Below are 16,133 nucleotides of genomic sequence, written 5' to 3' on the forward strand. Positions count from 1 at the left end.
GACACATCAGAACTTAGGATAGACTGGTTAAAATTTAAACAGAGAGAGGTATAGGAATTTGAAGATGATATAGGGAAAGAGGTTGGACAAGTTTATGGAAAATACCTCCACTGGCTGGTGGAGGATGGGAAGTGTAGCCATGAAACTGAATAAAGGTTTTAGAAAACCCAGAATGTCTGACTGGAGCAGAGTTCTCACCCCTGTCATTGGACTGGGGTCCACGTCCTGGTTCAAGGCCAGTGCACTTCATGCACAGTCACCATCAGTGGAAATTTACATGGTGCTATGATCTCAAGTAGGTTTTTTTCTTTTTAAAGTGACTATCAAACTTAATTGGTTACATTTCCTATTAATTAACTTCCATAACTACTCCTCTTCTCCAATCTGTAATGTAAGAACCTTGATGACAAACCATCTTTGTAAAAAAGTTTTGTGTATTTTGCATTGGGCACAAAGAAATATGAAAAAGTCTTTAGATCAGAAAGTATTAGAATTGAGCAATCTCATGAAGATCTATAGTAAAATGTTTAATAAGGGAAAACTATATTAAAAAATCATCAAGTAAACCATGGTACTACCATGTGATCAAGCAATCAAGGATAATCTATATGTACTCAAGAGGGACAGATACCATCAAAACACCTCATGGAAAAACAAAAAGCACCTTGTTTGGAAAACTAATCAGAGTGGTGGAGACTTTCTGGAAACTTACTTCATTCTTATTCTTTTACTGATCTTTTTAGGTTTTTATAAAATTGAAAGCAAGTATTGTTTTTATTTTAAAAGAAAAATACCACCCCAAAACCCACAAACCATTTAGAAGAAAAGTTCCCACCATGTTAAAGCTCATTTGACAGTCCAACTGGATAACTCTTAGAGAGACCTGTCACATGATGTCATTCCTGCATGCTTCTTAATCATACCCTCATATTTACGTATCACTCCATACAATATAGATTGAGACTTCTAAATTTTGGCTTTGTTAATATTTTTATTTGAGTGAAAATTTACCATGCAGAACACGTTTTCCATTCAACCGTTCATACACCTTTTGTTTTATGACATTAATTACAATACCCACAATGTAACTATATTCTTCCTACTTCCTCCCTGTGATTCTCATTTCCATAAATCCCTCTATAGCTTTGAGCTGCCTTTGATCTTTTATGGTTGACTGTCCTAAGGATTGAGTACCCTTGTGTTAGTTTGCAATGTATAAATCTGTCTACTGTGTGGCTGACAGTTGAGCTACAAAGGTAGATGAGTTCTGTTCCAGGGTGACTGGAGGCCACAGTGTTGAAGGGTCTACTAGTCTATCAGATCAGTAAGACTGCTTGTGTTTTGTTCCACATTTCTCCCAAATCTGTCGAGACTCTTCTACTAAGATCCCCTTTACATTGGTCAGCAGTAGTTGCTGGACACCATTAATTTGGTCAAGTTCGTAGAGGGTGAGGTTCATGTGGCCAGTTAATTTTTTCTAGGCATTTTTGCTTTTTTCCTTCTTTGGAGAGACCAACATTTGCACATCAGATGGGCTTCAGGCAAACTTTTTAGACTCCAACTGATACTAATGTAAACAGGATGTAGAACACTCTCTTTATGAACTGTTATGCCAATTTAGCCTTAATGTTCCCAGAGACTCTGGGTTTTAAGCCTTAGGACTAGCAACTCATTCCCTCTGGGTGTTCTCCAGATGTTTATAAGACTCCACACACCAAATATCAGGTTGGGAGGCACCATACCTGCTGCTTGAAGTACCTTCTGTCTTCCTCATCAACAAGGACCAGATTCAAAAAGTACCTTACTGAAAATTTTTTGTTTACATCTCTCATTGTTGGAGTTGGGTCATATCCAGCTAAAAATAGTCTTATTGGAATTGATTCACCTGGAAGAAAAGTAATTTTCATGTCATTTCTTTGCATACAGCCACATAATACCCAAAACAAAACAATGCAGCAAAGATGCTTTTCTGTTAACATCATATAGGATAGATTTTTTTTTTGTTACTGTTATTTACCACTGAATAGGAACCAAGGCATAGCTGACCCTCTAGCAGGTTTCCAGAGGCTGTAAGTCACATGGAAGGAGACTGCCCATCTTTCTCCCAATGAACAGCTAGTGGATTCAAACTGCTCAGGAGGGGATTACCTATCTTCTTCCCAAAGAGCAGCTGGTAGATCTGAACCGCATGCCTTTGGGACTGCACTGGAACCTCTTTTATCTCTAGGCCACAGAGTGCCTTAAGTATATATGGCTTAGAGAGGCCTAGGCTCAAACTGCAACTCTGCAATCATTAGTTATATCACCTTTATAATTTTTTTTAAAAAAATTATCTCTTTGGTACTCTATTTTATTTGTAGAATAAGACACTGCTGCCTAACTCAGGTAGTAGGAAGCTTTGAAGCACTGGAGTATGAAGCCTTGGCTGAAGTTGTTGTTGGTGTTGCACAGTCAATTTCAATTCATGGCAACCTCATGTGACACAGGCGAAATGCCCCACAGGGTTTTCTAGGCTATAGGTACAAATCACCAGGTCATTTCTCCTGAAGAACCACTGTAGGTTTGAACTGTCAACCTCTGAGACAGCAACCAAGCACTTAATTGTTGTGCCGCCAGGGTTCCATTGGCACTCAATAAATAATATCTACTTTTTGATATAATTTTAAATAGATTGAAATCCAGGATATTAATTTTAAAAATTATAAATACTGGTGTCAATGCTTTAGACACAAAAGATAAACTGCCGAGGGGGTTCTCAAGACTAAAAAGGATGCCAAAGAAATTAGTGCTGTATTTTGTGCTCAGCATCAAACAGAAAAACCCCTTTCATTGCTGTAGTGTTGGAACTTACTCACAGTTGATCCCCTAGAGGGTTCTCAGAGGCTATAAACTGCCTGCAAGGGGACTGACCATCTTTGTCCCACAGGGCAGCTAGCAGATTCAAACTGTCCACCTTTGGTCTGGCAGCACAACTCTGACTCACTAGGACACTAGAGCCAATTAAAAAAAAAACCCACCTCAGAACTTTCTAGAGAAAATATATGAACTCCTCCTCTCCCTCAAAAAAACTCCAAGCTCACTCCTATGAGTCAGTTTCCAGTTATAGGACCCTCTGTGCATTTCTGAGGTGGTAAGTCTATGGGAGGAGATGGCACATCTTCTCTCTTTAGAGCAGGTGGTAGATTTGAAGCACTGACCTTTCAGTAAGCTACACACACATAATGTACCACACAACCTCCTTAAATATGTACACATCTTCTAACATCCAAATATAAACACAATGAAAAAGTAACTCTTGGCGAGCTCTGGTGGCCTAGTGTCAAGAACTGCACTGCAATCCCTGAGATACACGGTTTGAATTCACCAGATGAGGGACAAACACCTCCTATACCAGTCAGATCCAATTTGACAATACATACACACATCAAATTAATAAAAATCATTTAAAAATAAGGAAAAAAGTAACCCGTATTTCAGATTAAGAAAAACTATTATCATCATCTTGGCATCTATAAAAACATGACATTAAAAACCATCATCAAAAAAGCACCATTACCAGAATAAAGAAGTATCAAGCTGCAAAAAAAAAAACCACCAAAAAACCATCATCATTAGCATTATTTTGGGAAATTATAAATATTTCATAGTAAATGGTTTTAAATTAAACCACCTTAACTGTTTCTGCATCACTCCACAAAAAGGAAGTAACTGAAAACTGCTGTTACCTTTTACTGGTGCACCATCCATTATTTCGTATTTGGCAATTGTTTCTGTTTCTGTTGTGGTGCTGGGTCCTAGTGCAGTAATATAAATGACATTCATGTAAATATTTCTAGAACCGAATTTCCTGCCTTGAACTCACTCTCTATTTTTCAATTACTTTAGTACTAATGTATCATCTTGTTTAAGTGTTACTCATTCATTTTATTTCTTTGTTTATACTTAACATATTCATCCTTCAACTGAATGTTTTGCTCCCATTCTTCCCAAAGATACCATATAAGTTGAGATTGATTCTTTCCTTACTGAATTATTCTATCATTTCTGATAACAGAAATTAATAATTCACGTCGGAAATAATTATTGGCATGTTAGTTTCTTCTGCAATGCCTAAACTCTCTTCTCTTGGAGTTAGTTAACTTTATCACAACAATACATCAAATGTGTACACACACACTCTCTCTCTCTCTCTCTGTGCTTTTATTAGTTGCCATAAAATCAATTCTGGCTTATGCATTGTGTACATTTTTTTTTTAATCTGAGGATTCACTCTCTAAGAAACTAGTTGAAGAGAAGTTTATTAAATAAACACAACCACCTTTTAAACAAATGGGAATCTGAAATTTTATTGTAATCTTAAAATGACTTAGTCTTTTAATCACTCACTCACTGCTCTTGAGTCAGAACCAACTCATCGCTGCCCATTTTTTGAGGTTTTCGAGGCATTAACACCCAAGAGGAGATCGCCTATGTTCCTCTCCAGCAGTTGCTGGTAGACTTCAATTGCCAGAGAGGTGCGGTTGTTGTGTTAGCAGTGTAACACTCTATGGATTACACCACCACAGCTCCTTGATCTTATATTAGCAGGTGGCAAAAAGAGGAATTTGGCCTCAATCTTTGCTGGATTTCAGATTTACACAGCTTGCACACCTGGGCAAGCCAATTTCTTGAAATAAGTCATATGTATTTATGTTCATACACATAGACAGACACATAAATAAAAATATATTTTGTGTGTATGTTCTACTGGTTCTCTTTCTCTGGAGAATCCTGATACAAATTTTTGAATGGAAAATTTTTTCATTATAAGAAGTTTCATTTTATGCTATGTGAATGCCATCTCAATAAGACTAAAGGAAAAATTTTAAAAAAAAAAAAGAAAAGAAAAACAACATTAGTTTGAAAAAAGGAGATTGTAGCCAAAGAATTTAAGAACTGCAGTAACAAAATTATTTTCAATGAAGAAAACTTCAATCATGGCTTTTTAAAATAAACTAACTTTTAAAGAAAGAAAAAATGAATGGATAAACAAACTGGTACATCTATATGATGGAATCCTCCTCAGTGATAAAAATAAATAAGCAACAAAGCCATGATGAGACATGAGGGAACCTTAAACACATATTGCTCAGAGAAAAGGCTAACTATATACTGCATGATTCCAACTATATGACAGTCTGACAATTTCAAGTGCTCTTTTTGAATACTCTTTTCAACTTACCAATTCCTGTGATCTCTTTTTTGATCAGTTGTAACTCCATATGTTGGATTTTTATTCTTACTAATAAGAAGTAAATTTTTCCAACAATCACATCCTTTAAATGATACCTTTAGAGAAAAGAATATACCTCACTTACGAAATACCAGTTTCAAAAAAAAAAATAAATAAATAAAATAAAATATATCCCTTAAGAAGTCTTTTTTTTTTTTAAGAAGTCTTTTTTAAGACATCTTTAGGGTAATAACGATTAAGAATGTCATTTGACTATCCATACTGTTTAGATCCAATGATACTGAATATGTTTAGCATCATATTGCCAAAAAATACTCAATAATTGACTATGTAATATGGACTGAAATGCTCACTTGCTCACCAATAAGACTAACAGAAGCTTACTGATACTTATTTAGAAAGTAACTTAGTTTTCAGAGAACTTAAATAGTATGGAGAATATCAAGATTTTTATGCCTGACATATTTATTTGGTCCTATAAATTAATTTCTTTATATTCATTTGGACATATTTTTAAACAGTAAAAGCTCTACACAAGAGTTCAGAACCATCATTATTCTAAGTGCTAGAGTGCTGGAGCCCAATACCGTCTAATCACAACGAAAGATTAAGAAGAGCTGCCTCCATACATTAAGCTACTGCTGTAACCTAATCTAATAACCAAAAGCCTCTCCCAGGAGCCTTGAAATGACGTGGTAATCAACCTGGGGATCCCTAAAATCCTGACAGCTTAATCTCTTCTGGTCTCAAACTATAATATTTGAAGAGTTAAGGAGTAACATTTTGTCAGTCTGAAAGGAGGCTTCCAATTATAAGCTTTAGGTGCTAAACTACTTGGTAATTTTATCAGCAATATGGTTTAAGACTCTGAGGGAATATGTATCACATTTTCATTGATACAAATTGAAGTGACAACAGTTTAGCTAAGAGCCTGGACAAACAAAAGGGACTAAATAAATCATGATGCTTCTTGAATAGTAGAGCTTTACCTACTGTAAAGTCATGTAAGAAAACAAATGCGGGAGAGAGGATTGATTAGGGCACATGTGTAAAGTTTAATAAGTCACAATCTATCAATTAAAAAATATGTAGGGATCAAACAACCAAATGCAATGTAGACACTGGATACTGATTTGAGCAAACCATGTGGAGGAGAAAAAAAAAAGACATTTATGAGACAATTGGGAAAATGTGAACATTGACTGGATAGCTGAAGATATTAAGGGACTGAATTTTTAGACAATCATATTGTGGTTATTATGAAGTGCTATTTTAATGGTATTTTATGTCTGTGACTTGTTTCAATATAATTTACAGGGAGTGTGGGGATGAACACAGATAAAACATACCGCATGCTGATATTTACTGACGGTAGGCAAAGAGTACATGGAAATTCATAACAATGTTCTGTGTATTATATTTATATGCTTTAATATTAATTAGTATATTAAAGTTCATGTGTTTTGGTACATGTTTCAAATTCTCCATAATGAAGTTTAAACTAGTAAGCAATTTTTTTTTAAAAAATCAGTACATTTCTATAAAAATACAATAAACATACATCCATCTCCTCCAATGGAAAAATATTCAAGACATGACTGTACACAATCAAGTAGATTCTGACTAGCGATGACTCTATAAGACAGAGGAGAATGGTCTCATAGGCCTTTGTAGGCTGAAATCTTTATGGGAGCAGACTGTGGGGCTAATGGATGCAATCTGCCAAGCTTTCTATTGGCAGCCAAGCGCTTGTACCATTGTGCCTCTAGGCCTCCTCAACATGATCTTGACAGTGATTAAATGGTAAAGGCGAAAATACTTTATTATGACTTTCTACAGCCTAGACATTTTCACTGAAAATGCCATTTGTATAGTTTATTTTTGTTTAGGTCTAAAGAGATGGCAGACTAAAGACATGTTGAGGGAGTTATATAAAGTATTATCCACACAAGGGTACTGGCTTCCCTGGGAGGTCATCCCCAAAAAGCAACCAGACAAGAGATTTAGGAGGAACAGAATCTGAAAGCCAAGTTGAAAACCAGAACATTCTTACTTTGACCAATTTACAAGGATCTGAAAAGCTTACCTCTTTATTTACTCACATTATTTAAAGCTAAGTTGGCAAAAGTACTTACTTTGACTTATTATATTCAAATTCTATGTGTAGACAATCTTCAATGCCTACTTCCATCTTAATAGAGTTGTTAACATCAGGATAGGTGGCAAGCTGGTGAACGATAAGATCATACTCTTTTACCAAGTCTGTCAGTCTTCTTACTATTGTTACCTTAAGAAAATACCTACAAAGTTAATGGGGAAGACAGTTAATTGTTCTAGTAGAAATGGAAATGTTTTAAGTAAATAAGCCTCAAAGGTACAGCTTTTCCTTTCCTGCAGGAACTTCTTTGGGATTAATTTATAGGGTTTTTTTTTTCTTTATGAAAGAGAATAAAAAAACCCTAACTATATATTTTTTTTAAAAAAAATTAAAACACAGCAAAAATCAACCCACACTTTCCCCCATTTTGTAACTGGGTTATCGGTCTTTTTCTTGTGGAGGCCCAGGAGTATTCTGTAAACTTTCATTATAAGATTCTTGTCTGAGATAGTATTACCAAATGCTTGTTCCCAGTCTGTAGGTTTTCTTTTCACCCTGTTGAAGAAAGTTTTTGATGTGCACAGGGATTTAGTCTGTAAACTTTTGTTATAAGACTCTTGTCTGAGATAGCATTACCAAATATTTGTTCCCAGTCTGTAGGTTTTCTTTTCACACTATTGGAGAAAGTTTTTGATGTGCACAGGGATTTAATCTTTAGAAGGTCCCATGCATCAATTTTATCCTCTTTAGATGGTGCATTGCTGGTTGTATTTGGCAGTCTCTTTATACCCTGGACTAGCACTTCTAGCTTGATCCCAGTTTGTCTCTTATGAATGTTAGGGTTTGGGGCTTTAATCCCAGGTCTCTGATCCACCTTCAGTTGATTTTTGTGTATGGTGTGAGAGGTGGATCCTGTTTCAGCTTTCTGCATGTTAAAGTCCAGTTTTGCCAGCACCATTTGTTGAAGAGGTTATCATTTCCCCTTTGATTTCCTTGTTGAGTATCAGTTGACCATAAACAGCTGGGTCTGTTTCTGGATTCTCAATTCTGTTCCATTGGTCTATGTGCCTGTCATTGTAACCAATACCAAGCTGTTTTGGTCACTACTGCTGTGTAGTAGGTTTTGAGGTCAGGGAGTGCTATGTCTCCAACCTCATTTTTGTATCTTAGAAGTGTTTTGCTTATTCGGGGTCTCTTGCCTCTCCAAATAAATTTGATAATTTCCCTTTCTTTCTACTTGAAAAAAGAATTTGGTATCTGGATTGGGAATGCATTGAACATTTTAGTAGGACTATCATTTTCACCATATTGAGTCTTCCTATCCATGAACAGGGCACATTTTTTATTTCTTTAGGTCTTTTATTGTGTCTTGCAGAAATGCTCTGTAGTTTTCTTTGTATAGGTCTTTTGTATCTCGAGCTAGGTTCACTCCCAAGTATCTCAATTTGTGGTTGGCATGGAAAAAATTTTCAGAGGAAGATATTCAAATGGCAAACAGACACATAAAGAAATGCTCCAAATTAGAAACTGGAACCCTATTCACTTTTGGTGGGAATGTAAAATGGTGCAACCACTGTGGAAGGCAGTATGGCGCTTTCTCAAAAAGTTGCAAATAGAGATACCATTTGACCCAGCAATTCCACTACTGGGAATATATCCCAAAGAGACCATAACTGACATCCAAGCAGATATATGCACACCCATGTTTATCGCAGCTCTGTTCACAATAGCAAGGAGTTGGAAACAACCCAGGTGCCCATCAACAAACAAATGGATAGACAAGCTGTGGTATATTCACACAATGGAATACTATGCTGCATTGAAAAACAAGGAACTCATTCAATATTATTAAAAATGGGTGACCCTGGAGGACATTATGCTGAGTGAAATATCTCAGTCGCAAAAGGACAAATATTGCATGGTGCCACTGCTGTAAAATGGGACTGATATCAGGGTGGGAGGTAAGACTGAGAAAAACTGCATAAATTGTGTATACTGCACTGAAACAGATGGGGGACTGAATAATTTTAAAGCGATGTTGTTGTTATTGTTGTATGATAGGGTATTATGGTTATCACAAGAGTACACAATTAAGGTTGCATAGTGGAATGTACTTGGGGCAGTGGGAGGGATGCGGGGGGACTGTGTACCAGGGAGGGAGTCTTTCTTTTACTTGTGAAAGAGAGGAGCAAAGTGGGGACCGGGGGGAGAGGGCTGGGCGGGTAGAGAAGTGCAGCAATGAATGAATGGAAATCCAAATTCTCTGTAAATGTTCATTAAAATTATTTTAAAAAAAAAGAAAGAAATGCTCCAAATTACTGGCAATAAGAGAGATGCAAATCAAAACCACAATGAGGCACCATCTCACTCCAGTAACAGAGGCAAAGTTTAACAGGGCAGCAAGTAATAAATGTCGGAGAGGATGTGGCAAGAAAGGAACATTGTTGATGGGATTATAAAATATAAAATGGTTCAACCATTCTGGAAGGCAGTTTGTTGTTTCCTCAAAAAGCTGAACATAGAAATTCCATGACCTAGCTATTCCACTACTTGGAATATATCCTGAGAATATGAGAACTGAGGCATAAACTGAGATTTATACACCAATGTTCATTACAGCATTATTCACCATCACAAGAACATGAAAATAGCCCAAATGTCCAACCACAAATAATGGATTGAGAAATTAAGGTACATTCACACAACGGAATTCTATGCAGCACGCGGGAGCAATGATTTTGTAAATTATTACCTAACTTGGGAGGGACTGGAGAGCATTATGCTGAGTGAACTCAGTCCCACAAGGATAAACATTGTATAAAACCATTACTGTAGAATGAGTATAAGGATCCAAGAGGAGTGGGAGAGGCTAGAAGCAGAGGGATGTGGATGTGCAGGGGGAGAAGGGGATTAATATTGGCTTGTACAATTTGATACAGGGGTATGAAGGAAGCTGAAAGAATTTGCTCAAATTTGCATTTGAATTTTGTAAATAAACTAGTAGAAAATTAAAAAAAAAAAAAAAAGGATTATGTACATACTTTTTCAAAGGAGTCTGGGGGACTCTCATCAAGCCAGCTCTCTAGATTTTTTTTTTTAATATACTGTATGACATTCCTAGAGCCATACACTAGAAAGTAAAGCATTTAGAGTAATTCACTTTATACCACAAATGAAGCACCTAAGGGACAAGTTATACAAGGTGTGTTATCATTAATGGATTTCTCTAAATTGATGATAAACTAAAAAGTTGACTGTCACATAGTTAGTTTTGACTCCTCATGACCCTTCTTGGGTTTCTGAGGTCATAAACCTTAACAGGAGGAGACTGACTGCTCATCTTTCTCTCATGGGGATGTTAGGTCTCTGAGTTAGCAACGCAGCTCACCACACATTACAGCAGAGCTCCCTAAACCTATGACAGGACACTCTCAAATCAGCATCTACTGGACAAAATAAAATATTTGATAAAGTTTTTTAAAGTCTCACCTTAACACTGTCAAAATGCCAACAAAAATATTGCAACTTACAGACACTTCTCAATTTCAAAACATACTATACAGCCACAATAATAATAGCCACATAGTTTAATGACACAAAGACCAATAAAAAAACTAAAGACCTAGAAAGAAGTTCATCCATGGGCAACTGATTTTCAGTAGAGCTCAAAGTCCATTTAATGGGGAAGAAACAATCTCACTGACAAACGGTGCTAGGGAAAAAAAAAAAGAAAATGGATACATCCATTTGCAGGAAAAGAAAACTTTAATGCCATACACAAAAATTAACTGAAAATACATCAAAAACCTAAAACTATGAAGTTCCTGAAAGATAGCAGAGAAAGCAATTTTAAAAAAAAATTTCAAATAAAACTACAAATGCAGGAACAAAAGAAGAAAAATCATATAACAATCTTCTAAAAAGTAATACTTAGGCTCACCAAGGAGTCCTGGTAGCCTAGCTGGTAGGGAGTTTCAAAAGGCAGCACAAGAAGACAAAGCAAAGTATAATAATGAAATATGCAAGGAGCTGGAGTCGGAAAATCAAGTGGATGAACTTGCTTGGCATTTCTTAAACTGAAGTAACTAAAGAAAAAAAAGTCAAACCTCAAGTTGAAAGGATGCTGAAAGCAGAATGCTGAATGAGCCAGGAAGCATCAAAAAAGTTAGAAAGGGGAAAAAAAAGTTAGAAGGAGTACAAAGAGTCACGAGGAATTGGCTGAAGAATTTCATGAAGCAGTCTATAGTGATGAAGGCGGAAGTTCAAGTTGCTCTGAAGGAATTGGCAAAAAACAAGGCCCCAGGAATTTATGGACTACCAACTGACATATTTCAGCAAACAGATGCTGCCCTGGACACAATCTCACCAGGTTATTCCAAGAAATCTGGAGGATAACTACCTGGCCAACTGACTGGAAGAGATCCATATTTATTCCAAAAAAAGGTGACCCAAAAGAGTGTAGAAAATATTGAACAATACTACTAAAATCACACATGAGCAAGATCCTACTGAAGATTATCCAGAAACTACTCAAACAGTACATCAACAGAGAACTGAAGGTGTGCAAGCTGGGTTTAGAAGATGTTGTGGCACTAGGGACATCATGGTCAACATTAAATGGATGTTGGCTGAAAGCAGAGAGTACCAGAAGAATGTCTATCTGTGTTTCACTGGCTATGTAAAGAACAGATCATTCAGGAGATTGGACTTTATGAGGAGGAATAAATATGGTATTAGGATTGGAGGAAGATTCATCAACAACCTGTGTTATGCAGTTAACACAGCTTGCTTGCTAAAACGGAAAATGACATGAGAGGTTTGCAGAAAGAAGGTTAAGGACTGTAATCTTCCAATATGGATTGAAGCTTAACATCAAGAATACAAATATTCTTACTACTGGGTCAACTGACAGTTTCATGATGGACAGAGAAGATTGAGATTGTTTGATAACATCAGCTTGCTTGGTTCCACAATCAAAACTCTTGGTATCAGCAGTCTGGAAATCAAAAGATGAATTGCACTAGGAAAGTCTGTTGTCAGGGACCTCTCTAGAGTACTGAAGAGCAATGATGTCAGTTTGGAGACTAAGGTGTGCCTGATGCAGGTCATGGTCTTTACAAATACTTAATATTCACCAGAGAGCTGGACAATAACTAAGAGTGTTAGAAAAAGGATCGATGCCTTTGAGTTGTGGTGCTGGAGAACAGTGTTGAACATACCATGGACTTCCAGGTCTCTGCCCTGGAGAGGGGGAAATGCGTCCGCTCCCTAGAGGCAAGGATTTTGAGGCTCCATCTCACATACTTTGGGCATGTGGGCAGAAAGGCCCAGTCCTAGGAGAGGGACATCATGCTTGGAAGGGTGGAGGGACAGTGCATGAGAGGAAGACCCAGGATGAGATGGATTGACTCAGTGACTGGATTAGGTCTGTGTGAGATGATGAGATTGGCTCAGTATAGGGCAGGTTTCAGAGCTAATGTGCATAGAGTCACTATGAGTCCCAAGAACAACAGTTTCCTCAAAGTTAGGACAACCTACAATAGGTAAAGGAGCTCTGGTAGCACAGTCCTGGGAGCTAGACTATCAACCTATAGGTGGTGCCTCTCTGCTGGTTCAAATCCACCAGTGGCTTCTTGGAAGAAATATAGGCAGTTTCCTCCCATGTATTTTACAGTCTCCAAAAACCCACTGGAGAGTAAGCTATGAGTCGCTTCTGACTCAATGGCAATGAGATTAGTTTTTAAAAAACTGAGGGGAAAATTTTGGGCAACAGTATATCCGATGAGGGTCTAATCTATAACATACACAGAAACCTTGAAACAACTCAACTACAAAGACAAATAATCCAGTTAAAACAGGGACAAAGAGCATGAACAGGCACTCTACTTAAAAGACTATTTAAACTTCCAAAACAAAAACATGAAAAGAGGCCTGTGATCACCAGTTAAGCTGCTATTGTTAGGTGTCACTATGTCAATTACAACACAGAGCAAACCTACAAACAGCAGACTGAAACCTTGTCCTCTCCTGCACCATCCCCACAAGTTCCACCATGCTCAAACCTACTGTGCAGTCACTAAGTCAGTCCATCTCACTGACGGTCTCCCTGTCTTTTCCCTTTTCCTCTACTTTTCCCAGCATGATGTCTTTTTCCAAGAACTGGCATCCCTGACAACATGCCCACAGTAGAGAAGATGACATTTTATCCTTGCCTCTAAAGAAGCATCCTTGGTTTGCATTTCCTCCAAGACAGACAGGTCTGTTCTTTTGGCAGTCCATGACCTATTTAATACTCTTAATCAACACTACAGTTAAAAGCCATCAATTCTTCTTTGGTCATTTTTTAAAAATTTTTTATTGGTGTGCTTACAAAGTTCATATACATCATGTTTCACAGTATCTACCCTTCAGTCACATTGTGCTTCATACAATCATTCCCATTCATCTGTTTTATAAAATTAATCAGCCTTGAACTTCTGTGGTCATTCTTATTCTCTGTCCAACTTCCAAATTTCTATGAAGCGACTCAAAGTACCATGGCTTGGATCAGTCTTTAAAATGACATTCTTGTCATTTATTGCTTTGAAGCCCGGACAACTGACTTGTCCATTAAAACATATCTTTTGATTTCTTAACTACTGCTACCAATGGTGTTCATGGTGGACCTAAGTAAAATTAAATCACTGGCAACTTTAATCATTTCTCAATTTATCATGATGCTGCCTAGTTACTTAAGTTGTGAGCATTTTTTCTTTTTTTTTATTTTTATTGTATTATTTTTACGTGTACCATCAAATCAGATCTGACTGGTACAGGAGGAGATTGCCCCCTCCTTCTCCAGTAGAGCAGCTGGTGGATTTGAACCACGTACCTCTGGGATTGCAGTGAGCATTTTTTCTTAAAGTGTAATCCATATTGAAGACTATGGACTTTGATCTTCTTTCATAAGTATTAATTAGCCACAAGAGAGATGCAAATCAGAACTACCATCAGATATCATCTCATCCTTGAAGGATAGCAGTGTTTAAAAAAAAAAAATAACAAAACCATAAAACAACAAAATCAGGAGAAGATGCTGGAACCCTTATAGACTATAAAATGGTACAACCACTATGGAAAATGAGAAAGTATCTCTTCAAAAGGTCTGAAACAGAAATATCTTATGATCCTGCTAGTGTATACCCTGTTATTAAATGCTGTCCTGTAACCTGTAACTCATACAGATACATGTCCAACATGATGAAACACTGCCTGGGCCTGTGTCATCCTTATCATCACTGGTGCTGTGGCCACCGTGTCAAGTCATCTCATTGAGAGGCTGCCTCTTTTTTTCAGCCCTTCTGTCAAGTCTGAAGCCCCTCTCCAGGGACTGGTCCCTCCTGATAACATGTTCACAATATTTAAGATGAGGTCTCACCATTCTTACCTCCAATGTATATCCCCTAGAAATCTAATAAGAGACAGGAAAAGACATATACACACCTATAGTCACTGAAGCATTAAAAAGCAGCAAAAAGATACATACAACCTCAGTGCCAATCAATCTACAGAAGAATAAAATTTGGTACACACATTATGTACAGAAAGAATGATGAAATCTCTGAAATATCTTAAAATGTAGCAGAATCTGGAGGACATTAAGCTGAGTAAAATTAATTCATAAAAGGACAAATATGGGGGAGGGGGGAAATAAAAGGACAAATATGGTATGATCACACTTTTATAAGACAACCACATAGGCAGGTACAGATATACAGAGACCAACACTCATTAACAGCTACGATAGATGGGAGGGAACCAAAGACATAGCTACTTTTTTTTATTTTTGGCAATGGGAAAGGTAGCATCAAACATGGGTGAAACAACACAGCTTAACCAAGATAAATGAGGTCATTAAGAAACGCACAAGAGAAAATGAAACTTTTGGTAAAGGATATGATAAATAAAATTCTCTACTACCACCAACAGCCAGAAAATGCATGTGTACACAAGTACATATACAAGCATACATGTGTATGAGCATGAACATGCATGCACAGAAATTTACCTACAGGCACAGGTTTATAAAGGTATGTATGTATATGCACATATTCCCATATGCATGCCATATATATATAGTAAGCCACAGAAGGAACAAAGTTAAAGAAATGTTTCAGACATAACCACATCTCATAAGGTTGGTTTTCTGTTTGAAGTCTCAGAACCATAGTCTCATAAGATAACCCATTTAACTGGCATAGTTCAAAAAGTGTATGTTCTACAACCCAATGGAGTAAGAAGAAGTGATGTTCCCTGGCTGTCACTACTAATCTTTCTGATTAGGGCCACAAGAGATGTATTCTGACAGAGTAAGAGACAAATGTTGAAAAGAACTCAACTCTTGAAAAGTCCAGACTTACAAAACTGACTGAAATCAGAGGAGGACTTGGTGAGACTATCATTCTTTAAACCTTAAGCCAAAATTATCTTAAGATCACCTTTTAGCTAAATAACAGACTGGTTAATAAAATAAAGAACATCACTCAACAACAACCTTTGATATGCAGATGACACAACCTTGCTTGCTGAAACTGAGGAGGACCTGAAGCATTTGCTGTAGAAAGTCAAAGACTGTAGTCTTCAATATGGACTAAAGCTTAATATCAAGAAGACAAAGATTCTCACCACTGGGCCAATTGGCAGCACTATGATAGATGGAGAAGAGACTGTTAACAATTTTAGCTTGGTTGGTTCCACAATCAACACTTGTGGCACCAGCAGTAGGAGATTAAAAAATGAACTGCAAGAGAGGAGCAAACGGGG

General features: G+C 37.0%; 1 protein-coding gene across 2 annotated transcripts in view; it reads right to left on the bottom strand.

Moving 5' to 3' along the window:
- Nucleotides 1-16,133, bottom strand: part of LOC102872028 (vacuolar protein sorting-associated protein 26A-like) — a 59,224-nt gene that overhangs the window by 10,926 nt on the left and 32,165 nt on the right. For both annotated transcript variants that reach the window (XM_006889000.1, XM_006888999.1), the window contains exons 5-8: nt 7,369-7,533; nt 5,222-5,328; nt 3,726-3,794; nt 1,743-1,885 (exon numbers count right to left, since the gene is read on the bottom strand). In XM_006889000.1, the coding sequence (XP_006889062.1) occupies nt 1,743-1,885; nt 3,726-3,794; nt 5,222-5,328; nt 7,369-7,533 (484 nt within the window). The remainder of the gene's footprint in view (nt 1-1,742; nt 1,886-3,725; nt 3,795-5,221; nt 5,329-7,368; nt 7,534-16,133) is intronic.

This window comes from Elephantulus edwardii, unplaced genomic scaffold (assembly GCF_000299155.1).
Source record: "Elephantulus edwardii isolate Elephantulus edwardi_28Jun2011 unplaced genomic scaffold, EleEdw1.0 scaffold00074, whole genome shotgun sequence".
NCBI lineage: Eukaryota > Metazoa > Chordata > Mammalia > Macroscelidea > Macroscelididae > Elephantulus > Elephantulus edwardii.